The sequence below is a fragment of the Bidens hawaiensis genome, unplaced genomic scaffold (genome assembly GCF_021521415.1).
Source record: "Bidens hawaiensis isolate Kalapana, Puna unplaced genomic scaffold, B.hawaiensis_p1.1 tig00044749_1, whole genome shotgun sequence".
Lineage (NCBI taxonomy): Eukaryota > Viridiplantae > Streptophyta > Magnoliopsida > Asterales > Asteraceae > Bidens > Bidens hawaiensis.
In genome coordinates this window covers 47,538-72,036 of record NW_027497951.1, presented here as the reverse complement: position 1 = coordinate 72,036, position 24,499 = coordinate 47,538, and the positions used below count along the sequence as shown (strand labels likewise).

General features: G+C 36.4%; 1 protein-coding gene and 1 long non-coding RNA gene across 2 annotated transcripts; one reads left to right on the top strand and one right to left on the bottom strand.

Annotated features, from left to right (window-relative positions):
• The first annotated feature begins 17,870 nt into the window (after positions 1-17,870).
• On the top strand, positions 17,871-18,075 carry LOC143595158 (uncharacterized). The gene is made up of 2 exons (XR_013146477.1): positions 17,871-17,909; positions 17,992-18,075. It is a non-coding gene; the product is annotated as an uncharacterized LOC143595158 (long non-coding RNA).
• A 4,928-nt stretch (positions 18,076-23,003) lies between these two features.
• On the bottom strand, positions 23,004-24,236 carry LOC143595156 (uncharacterized). The gene is made up of 2 exons (XM_077074263.1): positions 23,846-24,236; positions 23,004-23,588 (listed from the first exon to the last, which is right to left on the bottom strand). Exons 1-2 carry the CDS (start codon positions 24,017-24,019, stop codon positions 23,004-23,006), a joined length of 759 nt encoding a protein of 252 aa, XP_076930378.1. The 5' UTR covers positions 24,020-24,236.
• Positions 24,237-24,499: the final 263 nt, after the last annotated feature.

Sequence of the window (24,499 nt, the reverse complement as noted above, 5' to 3'; positions counted from 1 at the left end):
GGCAATGTCCAGTGATGAACAAGTGAAACAGCTCTTGGATGCGGGAATAATCAGCGAAATTCAGTAGCAAACATGGGTGGCAAATCCGGTAATGGTACCAAAAGCAAACGGTCAATGGCGAATGTGCATCGATTTCAAAGATCTCAACAAAGCATGGCCTAAGGATTGTTACCCTTTACCGGAGATAGACCTAAAAGTCGATGCGTTGTTTCCTTTCCGGTACAAATGTTTCTTAGATGCATACAAAGGGTACCACCAGATACACATTGCGGCAGGAGATCAAGACAGGATGGCGTTCCAAACAAACAACAGAACGTATTGGTACAAGATGATGCCGTTTGGCCTAAAAAATGCAGGGTCCAAATACCAGCGCCTAATGGACAAAGAATTCAATAGCCAAATTGGAAGAAACTTAGAAGTCTACATGGATGATTTAGTGATCAAAAGTGACGCAGAAATATCCATGTTAAAAGACATCGAAGAGACTTTCAAGATGTTGCGGAAGATAAGCATGAAGCTTAACCCAGGGAAATGTGCATTCGAGATGGAAGAAGGGAAATTACTAGGGGTTATCGTTACAATGGGGGATTTAAATCCAATCCCGAAAAAATAGAAGCGGTAAATAAAATGCCTTCCCCGAAAACCATCAAACATGTCCATACGCTGAATGGGCGATTGGAGGCGCTCAACAGATTCCTGTCAAGCGATGCAGACAGATCTTTTCCACTCGTTTAACCCTGAGAAATTGTCTAAAAAAATCTCAGTTTCGGTGGACAGTTGAAGCGGAAACAGCGTTTCAAGAGATCCATTCGCGCTTAGCGGAATTGCCATCATTAATAGCGCCAAAAGCCAGAGAACCGCTAGTAATATACCTAGCGGCTTCAGACAGAGCAATCAGTGCGGTTGTACTGGTAGATAGGGATGGCGTTCAAACGCCCATCTACTATGTTAGTCACACAATGGCAGATGCGGAGACAAGATACTCCACTTTGGGAAAGTTGGTTTTGTCGCTAGTACAGACAGCGCGCCGCCTAAGGAGATATTTCCAAGGGCACCCAGTGAACATCGTCACCAACTATTGCCTGCAGAACGTACTAGCCAAGCCAGAATTATCGGGGAGATTAGCAAAGTGGGGTATAGAGTTGGGGGAGTACGCCATTGAATACAAACCTAGACCGGAGATCAAAAGTCAGATATTGGTAGACTTCATATCGGAGGTACCCCCAAGAAAAGAGTAAGAATGCCAAAAGGAGATGGAAACCCCAGTTGAACAATATAAATAACAAATATGGAAACTGTTCACCAATGGGGCATCCAATGATAAGGGCGCAGGCGCAAGGTTAAAGATCACCAATCCAAAAGGACAAGAATTCACGTATGCAATACATTTAGAGTTTAAAAGCACGAATAATAAGGAAGAGTATGAAGCATTGTTAGCAGGATTGAGAATCGCTAAAAAGTTGGGGGCAAAAGATCTAGAAACACATGTTGATTCAATGTTAGTAGCAAACCAAATTGAGGGATCATATGATGCAAAAGATGATAAGATGTGTAACACCCCGGCTAAAGCAGAACATGCCCGAGTGTGACGTACAGATTGTCCAAAACACATGTGACACTATTAAGTGACAATATTATCATTAATTAATTTATACATCAAGTACACAAGTTTGTAACAAGAAATACAAGGAAAATATAAGAACAATTAACAACTTTTCCATTTATTGATATAACCTAAGTTCTAGTGTCTTCTCCGTTTCATCCTTTAATAATTGTACCTGTAGCATATATATATAAAATAAAGGTCAACTATATGAATAGTTGGTGAGTTCACACAAGTTTTGAAATACGTACATAAAAATCATACAATTCCATGAACAAGTGCAAATGAGCAAGTAATATCCTTTCCAATTGGGACCCGGGTCCTCCTGTCCATACACACATGCATTAACCAACCAGTTTAGCTTGTTTGTCGTTTAAAATACCAGAAACAAATATATATAAAAAATATACTACATGTTCATCTTCTCCATTATAAACCCTAGAAATTAAAAACTATTAAATGGTTCCAAGTTTGATCAATTAAGTTTAGGGGTTATCTTAGACGGCCAAAAATGAATCAAATCCATATAAAAATTACCTGGTATGGTTGCGTATTGACGTTGAACGGACCTCACCGGAAAACGGACTTAGGTGAACGGATTTGAGATTTTGGAGAGTTCGTTTGTGATGTTTTATGTTAGTAAAATGTTTAAACAAAGATTCGCGTTCTATTTATAGGATCAATTGGATCGTAAAGATTTAAATGCTCATTATTGAATGTTTATTTATAATCCGGCGAGTTCGATGATTAATATGGGTTAATTACGAGTTAAATGGAGAAATAAATTGTATATTATTATTCGTCGTTTGAGGAGAAGTCATTTAGAATATTTTACCGGATCAAACGGAGCTGTTTATGGGGCGTTTGGTTTACTCCGGCGCCGATTACGACCGCCGGAGGTCTCGCCGGAAAACCGAATAGGGAGACGGGATGGGCTGCTGTTGTTTTCATTGTAATTATTATTATTATTATTATTATTATTATTATTATTATTATTATTATTATTATTATTATTATTATTATTATTATATTTTAACAATATTTACATAATAGGTCCCTGCATTTTCATGACATATTAAATCATATTAAAAACTTTAATTACAATTTATACCTTATACTTTTAGATATTATACAAAGGTGATAAAAGTTAACAAGTTGGATTATTTTCGTATTATACCCGGATATTTTGGAACTCGATTAAATATAAACTTTAACTAAATCCTAAATTATCGACGATAATATATTATTGACAAACAAAGAATAAGACTACAATGAACGACAAAACGAGTCGGTTTAACGAATATAATTACATATACATGAAACGAAACTTGATTTATATATATGTCAAAGCATATAAAAACTGAAAATTTAAAATGAGTCGGGTTTTCGGGTTTGAAAAGTAACGAATGTTACAGGACTTACAACTTTTAGAAATTTCGTCCCAAAATTTAAATAAAAATAAAATTTAAAAGAGAACAACTAATATACGGAGTTGTTAGAAATTTTAACAATTTTATATATTAAAATAAAATAACGCCAAATCTTTGAATGATCCTAAAGAACACCACAAATAGAAATATGACAAGGACACTTATATATAGGATGTACCAGCGGCGTATCCACCATGCCCTTATCATATTGTATTTGTCCCGTCCCCCAAAATCATTCCAAGTTCCGAGTTATTTCACACAACCGGACTTATTATATTTTTCATGCGAGGACTTTGATAATTACGTGTCGACCCATAATTACCTCTATCGTCGGATGGTCCATATAACTTGCTCTATTATGTGGTTTTAAGGCATAGACATTAGATAAATAAATAAAATTCTCATATAGAACATTGAAAATCAAAAATAATGAATTAAAAGGGTAAAAACATTACGAAACACATTGATAGACCATTCATGCCAAGGACAACGCGAAAACACTAAGTCAAGTAAATAAAATCATCGTAGTCTGAACCAAGTAAACGATGTTTGAAAACAAAAAATAAAAGAGGTAATGAAATTAAAGAATGAAAACATTTGAATTATGAACATTGTAATATGTAATTGAAATAATGGAGTCGAAAATAATGTGACATGTAAACATAGCATTTAACCAATGAAAAATGAATATGTAACTTGTTAACGCATTGGATTCGAGAATAGCTTAAATGAACGAAACTTTTAAGTATCAAAATATCATGATGTTTAAAAAAAATGAAAATATCCAATAGAACATCGACGTGACCAATAGTAACGTTGAGATGAATAAACAATTATATTTTACAAACATGTAAATTGATAATAACTTGAAAGGAAATGGATAAACGAAAATTTTAATATTAAAATATTGAAATCGATTAAGTCTGTGAAAAGAAAATTTTCCAATAGTAACTTTGTGCTTATCAAGTATATAATTAAAACCTCGAAATTAAAATAAAGTATTTGTCTTAGATTGATGAAATCAAGAACAATAAAATGTTTCAAATAAAACATTGAGTGGAAGAGAAGTACAAGAATAAACAAAACAATTTGTATAAAAATATAACATCAGATAAACTCGGCATGTACATGGGACACAGTTCGGTTCAAAGCAAACGAATTTATTAAGAGAGAGTCGGTCACAAATATTCAAATGTAGAAATAAAAATGAAAATACGGTTTCTATTTGGTAGCTATGTACACATACATGTTCATAGTCCCAATTTCCACTTAACGGGTCCTTTTATGGAAAATTGGTCATGGACCACGGAATTTGAAATAACAAGCATAGACCAATTTAATAAGGCGAATAAGAATGATGTGCCAATTTACATTTCGTAAAATACAAACGACTATGAACCAAAGATCAATGAACAATCGGAATAAACTTCGTAAAAATATTTAAAAAAATGGAAAAAAAATCACTTTGGGTAAGTTCGAAACATACGAGAAGGATAAAATAAAGAAAAGTAAACGTAGCTTGCGTCGTTTTGTCTTCTCAAGTGTCGGTTTGTTTGGGGTATGAAAGTTGACGTGAGAGATGGTGCAATGATTTCTTAGCCAAAACTCATTGGCGTTAATGAAGGGGAATGAAAAAAGAACTTTAATCTTACGAAAATCGGTTGTAAATCGTGATGCTTTTAAATCTAATGGTGAAATAAAATTTATTTAGACAAAAATTTATTAGCTATCGCAAAGACTCGCAAATTTTATGAAACTTTCACATAAAAAAAACAAATGTTTTCTTTTGACCCACGGCCTAGGTAGAAAAGAAATAAATGATTGTCAAGATATCCGACTTGTTGAATGAAAAATAGCCTTTAAGAGCTTAAGATTTGTTTGAAACAAAAAAAAAACTTTACTTTAAATATGGTTTGAAATAATAATTACATTATTATTAGTGATGACGATAATACTAGTAATAATAATATTACTAATCATAATAATAATAAAAATATTATTGAATGAAAAAATAGTTTCAAAAGGCTCAAAACTTGTTTAAAGCAAATATTTTACTTTATATATTACTGGTTTTTATTCTCCGTATTACGGGGGTTGTTTTATATTGTTTGTTCTAATATTTATTTATTTTTTGAATTTATATTTTTTTATTGTATGAAAGTTAATAATATACTTATGGTTTGATAATAAATTAATTCACAAATAAATGAGATATTATAACTCGGTTTAAAAGCTATATGGTTTTGATGAGACCCAAGACCCGTTTATTTTTTACTATAAAATCGGTTTTTTAATTATAAATAACATTTATGAAATTATACTTATGGTTTGATGAGACCCAAGACCCGTTTATTTTTTTACTACCATATTGGTTTTTTAATTTAAATAATATATATATATATCTTTTTTAAAATAAATAAGATATTAATTTTTATTATATCCTAATTTATAGGATTTTTACATCAATAAATTGGTGAGAATAATTTTTAATTTAATGAGATGTTATAACCCATTTAAAGAATATCTGGGTTTAGTAAGACTCATACCCATGAATTCGGGTCAAATGCATGAGAAGCCTCCATTTAAAAATCAAGCAAATCTAGTGACTCCAAAAAAAGGGGGAGCGACCACATCGCGACAAATAAGATTTTTATGTCTTCGTTTATATATATTATAGATTATATTAATAGTAGTGACAATGATACCAGTAATAATAATAATAATAGTAATAATAATTTAGATAATAAATTCTTTCTAAAGAAAATCAATTTGACTGAAAATTACAAAAATATATGAGGATTTGGGATTAGGCGCGAGGTGCAAGTAAAAGAAATAAAATGTAGGAAAGTATGCAAAAGAAATATAGGCGAGTTTGATGAGTTTTGTAAAACTCTAAGTACTGAAACCGTAAAATTATATAAGGTCGACAAAGGATGCGGGGTTAAGGTATTGCATTGCGGAAACAAGTTAGGCCTTCCAAAGTATGGCGAGTGTGCTAAGGTCATCACAATGATAATAGGCTTGAAGCATGAGGTCAAACATGTGATTGAGACAAATGGCTAGGTACAGGTCTTGCAGATGGGTGAGTGGCGTAGAGTTTGGGCTGGTTTAGCAATATGTGGTAATTGATTCTACCACATATTTAAGTATATCAACGCTTCAGGAAAGTAAAGTGGTGGGATTTACACATACTGTACAAAGGGTGTGTTTCAGCACGAGGCTTTTCGGTTGGGTTTGGTTTGAGTTTCCAAGAATGGTGTTGGGTTTGAAATTGAATTTATCGTAGAGATAAAGGTGGTGTGGTTAAACGTGGAGTGATCGGGATCGCGAAGGCCATTTGCTTGATAACTTGGATTGTCGTTTCGCCGGTTGAGTGCGACAACTAGGAAAACGAGAAGGCGTGATACGAAACGTGAGGAATTTGCGTGACTTAGGACGTAAGTATAAACACGACTAATAGATGCATCAATGAAACAAGTAAAGAAAATAAATCATATGAAACAAAATTTGAAATCGAAATTGGAATTCCCATGAGACGTCATGAGTTTTCACATTCAACAACAAAAATCTAAGGAATTATTGAATAATCATATGGAATAAATATTAAACAATAAATTGTAGAAACGAATTGTAAATCGAGTGTTCATGTACCACCAAAACTTTGTAAATTTGCAATTCTAAAACATAAGTGTAAATGAACATAACAATAAGGTAAACGAATTGAAATTCGACCATTTATATATCACCATGACCTTTCGAATTTTCAATTATAAAACGTAGTAGCAAATGAATAAAATAATATAGTAATCAAATAGAAATTCAACCATTTATATATAACCATAACTTTTTGAATTTTCAATTCTAGAACATATTAGTAAAATAACAAAGGAATCGTTTGAAATTCGGTTATTACTTTGCAAACTTTTAAAAGTTTAAGCCGTAAATGGGCGTATAAATAAAGAAAACGTGTCACAAAATTTATTTAAAAAAAAACTTAACTATTCTCGTAAAAAAATGCGTAATTAAATCGAACCAAAAACTGGGCATTCATGTACAGACTTCCAGTTAAAACACGTTGTAAAACATAGAGGAGTGCAACCATATTCTTTTCACAAAGAGAACATGGTCATGTTTGAAAACTTAAAGTTGTGATTCATATGGCGTTGAAAGTGGTATGTTTTGGCTTAATAGAGTTCATGCTCTTTCCTAACTCTCCAGGTAAGCAACCGGGTCCCGCGTCTGATTGGTATTTATACGCATTGTTTATCCTTAGGTTTTAATAACCTTGGTGTCAAGAGTTTCGGAAAACAGGCACGTCCCCCTTACAGTTACTACATACTCACCATAACGAACCATCTTTAAGAGGAAGAAATATCGGACAACCAAAAATCGAAAATTTGATTATTGGAATTGAAAATCTTTGCGTTAGGAATAAGCCTTGGACTTGTATGTGCTTATGTAATAGAAGTAATTGAAGTAATTGAATCATCAATATAATAGTATTTGCGTACATGAGGCATAAACAAATCAATCATAACCAAATAATGTGCATTGAACAATCAAATTAGGCTCACATAATTTCTAATCATGCAACCTAAACAATTAAGCAAATAAACTATAACCAACTAGAACACTACGTCTAATGTCCTATCTTATAGTCACGGCTCTGATACCAATCTGTAACACCCCGGCTAAAGCGGAACATGCTCGAGTGTGACGTACAGATTGCTCAAAACACATGTGACACTATTAAGTGACAATATTATCATTAATCAATTTATACATCAAGTACACAAGTTTGTAACAAGAAATACAAGGAAAATACAAGAACAATTAACAACTTGTCCATTTATTGATATAACCTAAGTTCTAGTGTCTTCTTCGTTTCATCCTTTAATAATTGTACCTGTAGCATATATATAAAATAAAGGTCAACTATATGAATAGTTGGTGAGTTCACACAAGTTTTGAAATACGTACATAAAAATCATACAATTCCATGAACAAGTGCAAATGAGCAAGTAATGTCCTTTCCAACTGGGATTGTGCACCAGCGTACTCAGATAAGCGTAAGTAAGGTCCTTTCCAGTTGGGATTGTGCCTCAACGTACTCGGATAATGAGGCCATTTTCCACTCATAACAACAAATGTATTGAGCGCAAAGGGGGGCGTATGATCATACTATCTTGAAGTTATCCATGAGCAAGTAATTTGTAGCAAGTAACAAGTAAACACACAAGTCCATGTAGCGAATTGTAGTTTGTAAATAATGAATAAACGAAATTGAATTGTTAATAGGATATATATGCTACCCCCAAAATAGTTTTAAAAAAAAGGTAAAAAGGGGGTGTGAGAAACTCACCTTGAAGTTGAAGACAAACTTGAAATAAAACTGAAAGCGCGTATAAGGAACCGAAGCAATTGAACGTCACGAACTAGAATTAAAAATATAAAATTTATTATTACTAACGACATACAAAGTAAATAGATCGGGTTGTCAGGGATTCGAAGTGTTTAATGTATGTTTTATTACTTTATGAAGTTGATATTATAATATTATATTTTAATGGATTATTAACGATTTATTAATTTAATATTATTTAAGTTACGAGATTTATAAGTTTGAATATGGTAAAGGTTAGGAAATATTGGTGTTGACGATATATTCCATTTTGAAAATAAAGGTGTTAACGAACAAAACATAATATAAATAATATATATAATTATAACGAGTTTAAAACGAATATGTTGGGTTTGACATTTATAATGTTTACGAATTATGGATCTTCTCGTAATTTAGCTTGAAAAATAATTATATTAGCGTGATATAAAGTTTAACGAAATAATATTTATTAATTTAATATTAATCGGGTTTCTATCGAAAATTTAACGGAAATGAAAATTGGGTTTATAGGTGAAAAGAGATTATAACTATTTTTATTTAGCTTAAGATAATATAGTTTTTTATATATATATAAATTTTGTTTAGTTTAATATATAAAAGAAAAGGTTTAGTGAAAAGAAAATAGAAAAAAGTAAACAGGCTGACCCGGGTTCGAACCCGGGTCCTCCTGTCCATACACACATGCATTAACCAACCAGTCTAGCTTGTTTGTTGTTCAAAATGCCAGAAACAAATATATATATATATATATATATATAATACTACATGTTAATCTTCTCCATTGTAAACCCTAGAAATTAAAAACTATTAAATGGTTCCATGTTTGATCAATTAAGTTTAGGGGTTATCTTAGACGGCCAAAAATGAATCAAATCCATATAAAAGTTACCTGGTATGGTTGCGTATTGATGTTGAACGGACATCGCCGGAAAACGGACTTAGGTGAACGGATTTGAGATTTTGGAGAGTTCGTTTGTGATGTTTTATGTTAGTAAAATGTTTAAACAAAGATTCGCGTTCTATTTATAGGATCAATTGGATCGTAAAGATTTAAATGCTCATTATTGAATGTTTATTTATAATCCGGCGAGTCCGATGATTAATATGGGTTAATTACGAGTTAAATGGCTAAATAAATTGTATATTATTGTTCGTCGTTTGGGGAGAAGTCGTTTAGAATATTTTACCGGATCAAACGGAGCTGTTTATGGGGCGTTTGGTTTACTCCAGCGCCGATTCCGGCCGCCGGAGGTCTCGCCGGAAAACCGAATAGGGAGACGGGATTGAGCTGCTGTTGTTTTCATTGTTATTATTATTTTTATTATTATTATTATATTTTAACAACATTTACATAATAGGTCCCTGCATTTTCATGACATATTAAATCATATTAAAAACTTTAATTACAATTTATAACTTATACTTTTAGATATTATACAAAGGTGATAAAAGTTACCAAGTTGGATTATTTTCGTATTATACCCGGATAGTTTGGAACTCGATTAAATATAAACTTTAACTAAATCCTAAATTATCGACGATAATATATTATTGACAAACAAAGAATAAGACTACAATGAATGACAAAACGAGTCGGTTTAACGAATATAAATACATATACATGAAACGAAACTTGATTTATATATATGTCAAAGCATATAAAAATTGAAAATTTAAAATGAGTCGGGTTTTCGGGTTTGAAAAATAACGAATGTTACAAGATGGCCTCAACTTGGCGCAAGCTAAGGCGCTAATGGCAAACTTCGTCACATGCAAAGTTAAACATGTGAAACGAAGTGAAAATAAACAGGCAGACACTCTCAGAAAATTGGCCTCGATTAGTTTTGAACATTTTGCTAAAGACGTCCGTATCGAAGTGCTGGCAAACCCCTCCACTACCGTAAGAGAAGTTTGTGTATGCTCCGCGAGTGCATCTACTTGGATGACCCCAATCATCAATTACTTGTCATTAGGCATCCTGCCAGACAGCAAAAGCGGAATCTAAGAAGATCCGCCACAAAGCGCTCAATTACACATTCCAAAATGGCGTTTTGTACAGACGATCTTACCTTGGACCACTCCTCCGATGCGTAGACGCAAAAGATGCGAACTACCTATTGCGAGAAATACATGAAGGAATTTGCGGAGTTCACACAGGCCCGAGAATGGTGGTAGCAAAAATAAGAACACGGGGTACTATTGGCCAGACATGCATGTTGATGCAGAAAAAAAGTTACGACGGTGCAACGCATGTCATTGCCATGCACCAAATACTTTGCGCCCCAATAATGCAATGATACCGGTGACGTCATCCTGGCCACTCCAGAAATGGGCGATCGATATAACAGGACCGTTCCTCGAAGCTCCAAGCCGAGTGAAATGTTTTATTGTAGCGACTGATTACTTCACCAAATGGATTGATGCAAAACCGGTTGCCGTGATAAACGCAACCAGCATCAAGAAGTTCTTCTAGGAATTCATCATATGCCGTTTCAGACTACCCATGAACTTGGTTAGCGATAGCATAACACAATTCGCAGACCAGCACATCAAGGCATGGCTCAAAGAGTTAAACATAACTCAGACATTCACTTATGTTGCCCATCCATAAGGAAATGAGAAAGTTGAACGCGCAAACAGAACCATAGTGGGCGGGATAAAAAGAAGATTGGCAGGATATAGGTCAGGATGGAATGATCAACTCGCGCATGTTCTTTGGGCGATCCGCACTCAAACGAACACAAGCAACGCGGAAACACCATTCATCCTGACTTATGGCACAGAAGCGATGATCCCGGCAGAAGTCGGTGTACCATCGCCAAGAATCCTGTTGTATGCCAACAATGAGAGCGAAAGACGCCATGATTTAGACGAGAACTGGCAGCAATGCACAAACAGAATTACAAGCGCCAACTCCAGAAGTATTACGACGCTAGAATAAAAATTTGTGCGTTCAATGCAGGAGATTACGTCATTTGCATCAACGAAGCATCAAAAGCTCAAGCGCAAGGAAAGTTAGCACCAATCTGGAAAGGACCTTACCAAATAAAAGAGGTCATAGGGAAAGGCGCTAATTCGCTTATGCAACTCGATGGCTCGCCGATTCCAAGAACATGGAATGCGGCACAGCTGCGAAGGTGTTATATGTAAATCGATTTCACCATGTAAAAACGGGCCAAGGGCTATTGATGGTGAATGAAAACGATACTCCGCATTTCAACGGAAAAAAGATAAGTGCAACATTTCAACAAAATTCATTCCATTTATATACAAAAAAGTGTATTTACAGAGCGGATTCCAACATTCGCCAAACAAATTACAATCCTACAACTATACAAGATATATGCACGCGAGAAGGCCTAATCAACATCTAAACTCTTCTCCACGTGATCTTGAGTCGCGACATCATCTTCACCGGTAGACGGACCGGATGCTCTGGCTCCAACATCCCACGCAATAACTGCACGCCATTCTTCTCCTTGGCGCACTGGGCAACGGTGGACAAGATGGGAAACGAGATAGCATCATATTCAGCCTCCGCCGCTGCATACTCCGCCTCCACATCAATACCATGAAGCACGTAGGCTTCAGGAGGAAGGTCGTCTCGCAAATGCGTCAAAGCCTCCTGAAAATCGGCCTTATGCCCTAGTTACTGCGCAACAGTGACAAGGCGCCCGACGCATTTCGTCATATCATCATCAGTGATGATGCGTTGAGCAAACTGAAGGATGACAAAAGAAACAAGTTAGAATCAAGTTAAAGAGCAAGAATGGGTAACTAGGGTAAAGTACCTTGCGAATTGCTTGTTTCAGCAACCAATCGCGGTCAGCGGCAGCACACTCAGTAGTTAAAGAGTCAATGGTCTTCTCTTGAGTGGAAAGTGTATCAGCCAGCTTGTCCACATACGCTTTCCTCAATGCTGCCTCCGCCTCCAGTTCATCAATCCGCTTACGCAAATCGACATTTTGCTCTTCAAGTTTGGCGGTAGTCTCCTTAGCAGCATGAGATCGACTGCGCGCATCAGCAACGTCATCATTAGACCTCCTGCACGTAGCCTGGAACTCCTTGTAGCGCTCAGCTCGCTCACGGACAGATTCCGCCGAATCTGCCTCAACCTTGGACAACATTCCTTCAACAACAGCTAGAGCCTAGCGGTTCTTTGCATTCCTTCTAGGAAGCTGCCTCAGTATTATTCACCGCAAGCTCCATCTCTCTCATCGCAGCAGAGGCTTCAATCTTCCTTGCATGTAGAGTGCGGTTGTCATGATCCGCTATACTAGAGAGACCTCGCACATGGTCATAAATGGCGTCAGACGCCAGACTGTCACGAGGTTGGAACATACGATCAATACGCTCGCGGGAGGAAAAATATGCTCCAAAAATTCTTTACAAGTAGCAGGGTCTTCAAAATTGGCACCGCGTGTGATCTTCCACCGAGGCTGAAAAACTTGATTCGCGAGGATCCGTATCTACACTAATAGACACGGCGCCACCGGAACTGCCACTACTGCTACTCGCAAAATCAAAAAATCTACCACTAACCACTGCCCCAACATCAAAAAGAGGCCGTTGAACAATCTCGTCACCGTCAAGAACAAAAGTCTTGACCGGCGATGACTCCTTAGACTTCAGAAAGTCAGCAAATGCCTGGGCGCCAAACGCCCCACCAGCTGACTCACTGATGGGAACCTTAGACAACTCGTCCACAGTTGCCTTCATCGGTTCAAAAACTGACGCCATAGTCTGAGATTCAGACGAAATAATAGATTCCGCTGATACAGGCACCGTTGTCACAATGGTTTCAGCCTCAGACGGGCCAACCACACCCGTCATCATCGACGAAGTTACCGACTGCAGCACAGACATCACCTCAGACAAGTTTCTCACACTTGTCGTCATCAACGAACTGATAACACTTGTCACCAAAGATATAGTGACAGTAGAAGACACGGCGGATGGAACTTCCATTGAAGAAGACATCTTCAAAGAACCTGGATGAAAAAGAAACGATCGTAAGAGAGAAGAAGAGAAATATACTAGTAATGATAAGTCACAACACATCATACTTGGAGACTTAACCAGGCTATTCAATTTCACGAACACGCCAAGGCGAGGCTTCTTGAAGAGACGCATCTATTCCTCTTCTTCATCATTGTCCACCGAAGCGGACGCTGCGTGGTGTGGGACAGTGAACGTCCCAGAATCAGCAGCAAAATCAAGAGTGGATGTGGAAGATACCGTAGTATCCACCATAGTTCCAGCCAAAGAGGCTGAAGGCGCCACAAAACCACCCACCGTCAAAATTGGGACGGCGGCGAGCGGACTCGTGTCCACAATGGTTCCATACTGAAACACTGAAAGCAAAGGAAGGCCTTTAGTAGCCTGTCTGCCAGTGGTTGGGAGTGACGGCACACCAGAGCCAGAGTCAGGCGACACAAGCAATGTCGCCGACGAAGATACGGGAGGTCCGAACGGAACGTCAGACACAAGGATGACATCGTCATCATCATACACGAAGTCTCTCACGGCGGAACCTCTCAGAGTCGCAACCACCTTCCAACCACTACCTTGTGCACCTTTCCCGCTGCATTCAGGAAGGCGCACAACATGAGACCGTTTACCTGAAAAATAAAAAGTGTTAGAAAAGGCAAAAATATCTATGATTGAAATCATCGCTTACCCTCTTTTGGGTTAACAAAGCTGGAAGGTGGCAGTGGCCGTGGTGGCAATGACTGCCCCATTAGAGGAGGAAAAACAAAGTTCGGAGCAGTCCTTGTAAGGATAGGCTCCTCCAGCGGACCCAATTCCCGGAGGTACAAGATATTTGTGCCTTCGGGAGGAGGTTGCAGAAGCAACATTTTATCCTTCATCTCTGCAGTCACAAACACAGTTAGAATAAAAATAAACATAAAAAAGGGATGGTTGTACAGGGACAGTGACCGCTGACCTTGTCCGCCGTTCTGGACAAAAGGGACCTTCGTCGCATCAGCCCGAATGCGACTCATCCCAAACAACACCAGCGCGCGCTCCGGATAAGGATGGAGTGGAGAAAGGCTTACCTGTAAAGTGTTAAAACAGTCCGTCCCAGAATTAGGAACTGGTTTGGGCTCCGGAAGGTCCTTAGCATACCCAAAATGCGTAACATGAGGGACCACACGCGCAACAATGTAGAAGAAGACACTCTTCCACTTATGCAGACTCTTCGGCGCGTCCAGAGCAATGGCCTTGGCGCCATGACGGTTACACAAGTTATACTAGCCCTGATAGTGGCGCCACGCGCAGAAGGCCGATAACTTGTTAGCCAATGACGTAATGCCGAGGTAATGACAAGTGTACTCAAAATGGCGGAGACGGGCCATTCCGAGAGGATGAATTTGGGTTATATGGAACCCAAACACATCCAAAACCTCCAGCAGAAACTGAGTAATCGGAAACCGAAAGTTGCCAAGGAGAAAATACTCCTTATACACGGCAACCTTTCCGGAAGGAGCCTGCCAGACTGTCTTGCCTAGATCGGGCAACTCAGGCTCAAACTCAGGGCCAAGGTGGTAAACCTTGACCATGTTGTCGAAGTCTTCGGACGACATTCGACAACCAACGAACTCTATAGTGTTATTCTTCTTCGGTTTGGAGGACTGAGAAGACTCATCCATACAAGAAATTGTAAGAAGAGAAGGGAGAAAAAATGAATAGAAAAAGCAAAGAAATTTGGTGAATAAGGAAATCAAAGGTGCAACCTCTCCTTTTATACCCATCGCAATTAACGCCGGGGTGGAGTACAAAAGGGTGGTAAGACATGCGGTCCAATCGCCAGGCGACACGCCGAAGATATGGCATGAAAATGTGTTACAGTTGGGCGCGTCACCGGGATTCTCGCCCACGCGCCTGACATGGACGAAAAAACTGACTACAAAGCGTAACCGTCGTCAAACTGTCATGTCGAACCGTCGCTTCAGTGACATTCATTTAATTCATCTTTCCCCGCCAAAATAACAAGTCACCCTTTCAACAAAATAGATGAACAAGTATGAGATGATTATCAATAACCTCCCGTCAAAGAAGGCTCCGCCATGGGACGGTTATCAATAACCTCCCGCCAAAACAGACTCCGTCATGGGATGGTTATCAATAACCTCCCGCCAGAAAAGGCTCCGCCAAAGGACGGTTATCTATAACCTCCCGCAAAAAAAGGCTCCGCCAAAGGACGATTATCTATAACCTCCCACCAAACAAGGCTCTGCCAAGGGACGGTTATCTAATAACCTCCCGCTAAATAAGGCTCCTCCAAAGGATGGTTATCTATAACCTCCAGCAAAACAAGGTTCCGCCAAGGGACAGTTATCTATAAACTCCCCGTCACAAAGAATCCTTTTTGGGAAGATTACCAATAACCTTCACATAAACACTCAAAACCCATGATAGTACATAGCCGCCCTTTCTTCAAAAAGAACAACTACGGACTAGGGGGACTTTTAGAGGTAGGGTACTAAACCCACCATAAACTAACATATAGCCCCGTTGGGCGAAGAGATCAAGCGCCAGGCGAATGGCATAGTGCCAGGAACATGGCCAAATATAATAAACATTCCCTGACATCTCGGGAATGGTAGAGCTAAGATCTCAACCAGAATGGGACAAAAAGGACGAATATACATCGAGAATACCGCCCAACCAATGGGAATAAACAACACATAAAAGACGGTACAACAAAGTACATCACGTCAATATTAAAAGGTCACGTTTCCCACCAACCTCCAGGTCACACGAATGGAGAATATAATTGGTGGAAAGCCTGACAAGGCAGTTGGCCACACACACACTCTCTCTGGCTATAAATACCGGAGCACCTCAAAATGGTAAAGGATCCATCATCTGAGATTATATACTCTATATATATATATATATATATATATATATATATATATATATTTTACATCACAAATACTGATTCTCACACCGGAGGGTGGTTATGAGAGAATTCCCCCCCCCCCATATTCCTCGTAACGAGCTCACGGTGTTCTGTTTTGCATGAGACATTCTTCTGCGGCAAGAAGGATTCTAACCCATCGTGGGGAGTACTTAACTATAACCCTTGGACTAAGTCATTAAACCTAGGGGGTGGATTCGTGTTTCTTCATATAGAATAAAAAATTTAAAAATTTTGTTATTCAAAAATGGTTTTCACAAGTTTTCAAGTATTTTAGTGGTTTTTTATTTGAACTCTTGTCTACAGCTGTAATAACTTTATGCACGTAATTTTAAGCGGGGTACTAACTCGCGTATATTTTTGTCTTTTAAACTAAACATATATATAGTGAAGTTGTTAATTATACAAGGTATATTTATTTATAAAAAAAGAGTTAAGTGTCATTTTAGTACCTGTGGTTTGACCAACTACGCTACTTTAGTATATATTCTTTATTTTGTGCAAATGACTACCCCAGCTTCCAAAAACTTTCATTTTTAGTACTTTTTAACCTCGTCAATTTCCATCCATTAAGTCAGGGGTATTTGCGTACTTTCTTTATTTAAGTGAGGGGTATTTGGGTAATTTTACTATTATATTTTAGTTTTTATTTTTCTTTTCTCCTTTACTCTCTCCCCGTCCATTAACCCATTTCCGCCAATTCATTTTCTTTAAAACCCTAATTCCTTTTCTCTCTTTCTCTCTCATTTCTTTTCCTTCAAGCCATCGTTGTATTGCAATTGTGACCACCACCTAATTCGATCAATTAATGATCATCATTCGTCTTTGAACTCGTCAAATCCCAAAATCATACACTCAATGCCATTTTAATCGCACCATCTTGCTCAATTTCAATTTCATTACTTGGGTAAGAATCCATTCGTCTTCTTATTCTATTCACATCTCAATCTAATTCTCAAAATTTTTGATCTTGTCTCGTTAATTTCGTTACTTGATACTGGTTTTAGGACTTGGGTCTGTAGATCTTTGTCCTATAGGATTTAATTTCATTTCAGTTACCCTTGTACATATCCAGGGTTTGTAATTTTTCTTATTGCTTAATCATGTGTAAAATATAGGCGTTCTGATATATTTGGGTGAAATTATATATTATATGGCCAGAGAAGAGTGAACTTCAATCTGAGCCAGAGAAAATACCTGATGTAATCATGACCATTAATACTAATGTTGCGGTTTTCATGGTGGTTACCATTTTCCTCACGTTATAATAATAGGTTACAGGCAGTTTACCATCCCTCTCATGTTGCCCTCTTCCATCCTATTCAACAACCGATCAGTTGGATCTGATTTCAGGGGTTCGTCATCCCCATCCTCCTTTCCGTTAAAATTAATTAATAGCTTCAATACTACCTAACGAAGGACGGAGGAAGATTGTGAAGATTGAAGTGATGATTGTTGTAAGCTCCTAGCGGATCCAACTTATCACACGCATTTGTTTCGGCCTAGGGTGGATAAGATCTTGCTTCTCACGGTTAATAACAGCCGGTAATTTGTTGATTTGATTGGTTTGGGTTTCAATTGCGTGATTGATTTGTGTGAATTTGGTTTCGATATTTGTTGACGAAAGTAGTGCTAATTGGATACCTAATTTAGGGAAAGAGGGCTTCTACAACAACTGTTACAGCTTCAACAATATCCTTCAAGAACAGAGGTACTTAATTTTATCAATTTTGAATTGCGTTTTCTTTATTTTAATCATTTATGAACTGGGATTAAAAAAATAACAATATTCCAAGGGCATTACTGTCTTGAGCTATTTTTTAATGTGTGTTACTAAAAGATAGCATAAAGATGATTTTTGAAATACTAACAGTACAAGTAGCTGTGTGCCAGAACCAAAGAAAACATATGAAGAAGAATTTGGAGTATGAAATGCAAAGAAAACAAACAGATTTGTGGATAAACTCTATGTGATAAGTAAAAGGTAACATGTTTATCTTTATTGCTTAGTGTTTTAAATATTTAATTCATAAATGACTGAAATCGTGAAATGCACACCAACTGTTTGACAAAATGCTTGCTTTTTTGTTTTCTTGCAGGAAAAAGACTGCATTTCTTTGGTTTTTATCATTTTTAGGTTTTTTAGTTTAACTTCCACAAGGGTCTTTAATATTTTCACATGGGCACCAAAATCAAAGGGGTTTTTAAAGGTTTCAAGTTCATCTCACATATCTTTGGTAACCCCAGCTATTTGTAAAGTGAAAATTAGGGTTCTTTCTAAGCAGTTATCTGAACACGATTGTGCTGTTCAGACACATGGACCATCGCCTGCAGCTGGCATTGAAAATGAAATTAGACCGTGTGGTATAGGCCAACCACGCTTACGTGGAACAACTGTTCATGCCCTAGGTGAGGCTAGCACTTCAAAACGGCGATTCTTAGGTAGGTTCCCTGTATAGATGTTGCTGTCTGTCTTATACTCTGTTGAGAATTCATACTTAATAATCTATATTCTATGCAGGTCCCACTAGCAACTCCAGTTTAGCGTACTATTGCAGTACAAGCACAATCTTTTAGTAAACGAGTCAAATAAACCAATTTTAATGAGTAAATATTTATCATTCTTATTACAAATTTACAACTAATGGCCTGTCACCATCTGCACCGTCCTCTATTATATCGCAGGTATCTGAACGCAATTTTGAATTTTATTATTTTAAGAATTTAGTAATGTGTTTGCAATAAGTTCAGAATTACGAGATTTTATAGAAACAACCAATAATGTGTTTTGGCAGATAACTATACATTATTTCATTTTGTGTACTTTTGTATCAAGGTTAATAACCGACTATGTTATGTTTTAATATAAGTGTGCTGTTAATTTGACAAATAGTTATTGAAGAGCTAAAAGCTGCCGGAAAGTTTGACATGATGGACCTCAATGTTGATGAGGCTGAACACAGCATGGAAATGCACTTACCGTATCTCACCAAAGTATTTCGAGGTTTAGTTTCGTCATTTACTAAAACAAGTTGAGACGACAATATAGTTTCTAGAATCATACACAATGAACCTGGCCCGTTTAGACCTGTACCAAAGATGACCTGTTTTAACCTTTAGTCAAACTGCCTCACAATTTACAAGTTTGCCTTTTACACTTTACAGGCATACGGTTAAAGTTGTTCCTATTATGGTTGGTGCTGTAAGTGCTGAAAGTGAAGCCATGTATGGACGCCTGTTGGCAAAATATATCAATGAACCGACAAATTTTTTTCTCGGTTTCATCTGTTTTTTGTCATTGGGGCTCTCGGTACGTTACAATTTTTAAAAATCCGTATTTATTTATTTTATTGCCCTGGTTTTATTTGTACCAATTTTAGTCAACATGTATAATGACGAAAATGCCCTTGAAGAATTTGAAAACAAAAATCTCTAATGACGTTTGAACATGCTATAGGTTGAAATTGATGTCTTTTTGAAAATTGTAAGGGCATTTTAGTCATTTGGCATGATGGGATGGTATATACATTAGCTGCCTTCAAAATGTCATTGCACACACGCTCGAGGTGCCTGCAGAATTGGATATTGTGGACACATGTCTTGATTTAGTTCTTAAGAAGGGAGTGAAGGTGTTGTTGATTGATCTTATTAATCCGACAGAATTAGCTCCTGTTCTGGTCAATATTATGAACCCTGTTTTCTTTAATTTTGTCATATATGTAAACTATAATCTTGAAAATAATGTTGTATTATTTGCAGGTGAACTTGTCAATAGGAACTATATCAAAGCTATTGTTACATTTCCATGCATGCTTTGTTTTTCTTTTTTATTATTATTTTTTTTTTGTGTCGTTTAAACTATGTAACATTTTCATTAACATGGTGAATTATGTGACTTTTGCATTTCAATTTTATTGTTAATATATGAGTTATATTGTTGCACTTTTTGGTGTGTGTTATTTATTTATTTTTATGTAGATTGATAAATGTTAACCCCAATTGACCCAATTATTAATAGACTAGCATACAACTTTTTGACACAAAAATGTTTTATCAATCGTAAAGCCACTATTTGTTCCACATGATTGGCCCATAATGTAACAAGTATATCGGCTCATACTATTACATAACCAGTACCCCAATATTGTGTGGAATTTTTTTATGTCAATATCGCTTTCATTATTTGCATGCATTGGGGAACCTTTATTACGTTTTCATACACAATGTTTGGGCCTATTGCCTTCATTGAAATAATTTAATTTTAAACTCTAAAAAGATATAAACATTCTGAATCCCATTGAAGTAATACAATTTTATTCTATTTGCTATTTCCGTGAACCTGTAACTCCCAAAATGTGTGGGAAAGTAATCAAACCGTCACATTTGTTACTAAATTAATTAATGTAATCACATTTCTAAGTTAATATTCCCGTCCACCGGACGGGTCAACTACTAGTTTATTCGGGTTTTGTTGAATCTGGGTAAAGATTTGTTAAAACGATGTCGTCGGCCATTGTGATTGTGATTAGTCCGTTAAGTAATGACTCGATTTTGCCGTTTGGTCCAGTTTGTAACCAAGAAGAGGTTATGATCCAGTTGGCGAGGCCGGGTTCGGTGGTGCCGATGAGAGCGTTGGAGTCAGATTCGCTCGAGTTGAGGAATCGATGATCAGATTGATATAAAATTGATGATCAGATTGACAAATTGGTTGATTGATTGATAAGAATTTTGATTCTTGGTTTCAAAAATTATAGCTAAAACAAACTACCAGTTCAAGAATATAAAAAGGGAGAGAAATAATAGAATAAAACAAATAATAATGAAAGTACATAAATACCCCTGACTTAACGGATGAAAATTGACGGGGTTAAAAAAAGTACTAAAAATGCAAGTTTTTAGAATATGAGGTAGCTATTTACACAAAATAAAGAATAAGTACTAAAGTTACGTAGTTGGTAAAATCACATGTATTAAAATGACACTTAACTCTAAAATAAGTATAATTATTGATTTGTTCCAAAAAAAGAAAAACAAAAAAAACAATCAAATACAAAAGGAAGGATCTTGTTTAATTCTAATGCAAGTACACCCATTATGTTGAATTAGATAAACGTGGCACCCATTCTTTTTTACCAAAGATGACTTCCTTTTGCCTATTCTATTGTTTTGAATGTGATTTGTCTCAATTTCCGCCTTCTCAACATGAATAAACAAATGGAAAAGATGCAAAGAGTACATGCCACAATTAACTTTTTTTATTTGCTGTCCAATACCAAGTACAAAAGCAACCTTTGTTTAATATGTAATTAGATTGCATTGAGATTATTTATGAATGACTAACCTACCACATGATATGATGATTATTTTTTTTATTTTGAGGGCCGAACAACCGTGAGAAAGGGCTTTTGTTATTGTAGCTTCAAAGTGAGCCTTCTTCGTAATCTTGTAGCCAAGTCGTACTGTTCCAAAACAAATTTTCACGGCTGGTTTGAACGTCGATAGCTGGAAAAGGATCAAGAGGGAATTGATTTTCAACGGTTTCTGAATCTAAGTGAACCTAACTAGTATTTATGATGTAATTTACAAAGAATAATTGATACAGTAAACTAAGTTGGCGCATTGGGGAAAATTTCTAGTTATAGTTATTATGATTTACAAAGATATATTAAAGTATATCATGTATCGAAACTTAAAAAAGAATTAGTTATACAGTAAACTAAGTCAGCGGCTTTGTACTTCAAAATAAAAAAAATTAAAAAAAAGCTTTTTTACTTCATCAATTAATTTCATTTCTCTAGAGCATCATGTATTGACGCGTTAAACGAACGAAAGCTCTGATCTCAATTCAACAAGAAAGAAACAACACTTACGAACATACCGTTTGCAAACGTGGAAACTCGAAGCTAGATTGCATGATTTGGTTGGAACTTTGAACTTATATTGTTGGATGTTGAAAGAGCGTGTCGTGTATTTATTATGATTCTTGTTTGAATTGTATTATACGTATAATAGCTAAAGATACATACGTAGAAAAAATGGGGTTTTGAAATCCTACTTTCTTATATTAATTGGGTTAACCCAAATTGACAAAAACTCATCCAATTACCGACCGAAAACGTACTGACACGATATGTAAAAACAATGGAATAAACGGAAGGACTCCCTCTCTTTTAATTAATCCTCTAATTAATGATTCTCTAAGAAAAAAAATCAATGTATAGTTTGACTTCAATGATATAGTAGAATAATGTCATGCCTTTTTCAACGTTTGATTATCAAAGTCGTTGATGGCTATTATTAACATTTCCTTTTCTATTAATCAAGCTATCACTATATTTATTGTGAAAAACCTTATCAACTGGAGGCCTTGGATTTTCAAACAAACCTGAATTTGGATTTTCATCAAAATTCTTCTTGGGTAATTGAAAGAGAAAAGGTATTTGTACATTATCCACTGACATAATCATTAGTAAACGGAATAAGATCTAGCTTGGACACATGAAATTTGCCTTTAAAATATTGAAAGAAAAGGGAACAAGAAAGTAATGTTGATCTACAAACATAAAAAAATTAAAAAATTCTTAGATGATCGGATGCGTTTAGTGACCCGGCAACGATCCAAATTGCCGTTTATTAAATCTATGGCCTTCCATTGTGTCCAAAAGCCTCAACCACTTCAGTAAGCTCCTGCCCAATCTTTCTCAAAATCCTACCACCATGACCATTCCAATCATTCTGGTAGTCGATCATCGGATCTTTATTAATATCCAGAAAATACAAAACCATCACCATAACAACCGAACCAACAAACATCGGAATCGGACCAAATATCCACAACAACAATGTTGTCGCGAAGTAGAGTGCTCGCAACCCGACAGCCCAGAAATTGTTACCTCTTAAAACCGCCTTTTGGATACACTCCACCGGGACATCACCAGTGGGCATGCTAATGAGAAAAGACCCATGAACAAAGTGCCGTGTGGTCTGAACAAAACACGCGAACGCTAGCAAAAAGAACGATAAGACTGCGATGTATTTGATGGTGTTTGTGGATTCGCTGGTGTCACCAAATATGAACTTGCTTGTAAGTAAGTTGTTAGATGAGTTACCGAGTAAAGCTCCGATTAGAGAACATAGAACTAGAGAGATTGAACTTAAGGAAGTTGATGCTGATAAGTGGCCGTTAAGAACGGTTACTGCAAATCCTCTATCTTTACCATCAAGCTGCATGAATTCAAGAACAATCGGTTATTTTTTTAGAACGACAACTATACTGTCAATATTGTTAGAACGACGACTATATTATAGAAAAATATCTAGATAGGACAATATATCAACGATATTTCTTTTAGAAACAGTAGCCAGTATTTTTTAGAACGGCAACTATATTATAGAAAAAATATCTAGTAATTAGCAACTAGATACGATGATACATCAATGATATTAAGATTGATAAATAAGTTGGTTAAGGGTTTAATTACCAGAAGCATTTTTTCAACCCAAGCTTTCTTGTTATGATTTTCGTAGCCGATTGCGGTGAGATCGGGACGTTTGAGGTATCTGTAGAGAAGGAAGAGGTGATAGAAGAACATGATCAAGAAGCCTAATGGCACCAGGATGAGATCCAAGTGTTCTTCCTTCCATTGCCACCCCATTTTGTTTACTATTCTTTTTCTTGTTTTTTTTTGCTTTTCAAATGTGTTTTTTATTTCTTGGTGGGGATGGAGAGTGGGGAAGAGGTTAATATGGTCTTTAGAAAAGGTGTGGTAAATGAAAGTGGGTCAGACTTATTCAACTAGAGGTTTGGTAGGAAATTGCTTGTTGGCTGATGCAGTCTGGCACATGAATGTTGTCACAACTTGCAAATGTTAATTATTCTTATTCTTCTCCGAGACAAAACATTTCAACTCATAAATTATTAGTTTTTCTTCAATAAAACACTATTCTATTAGACAATTATAGAACCTGTAAACTAGGGTGACACTTTAACCGGTCAAAATACAAAGAAAATGACGTATTATACCATGTTTAAAGAAAATTTGGCAACTTAAACCCCATTTATTAACCCCATGATGTAATCGCGATATCAACTTTTGGTGAACTAAGTGTATGAGTTGCAAGTCTATCGACACCTA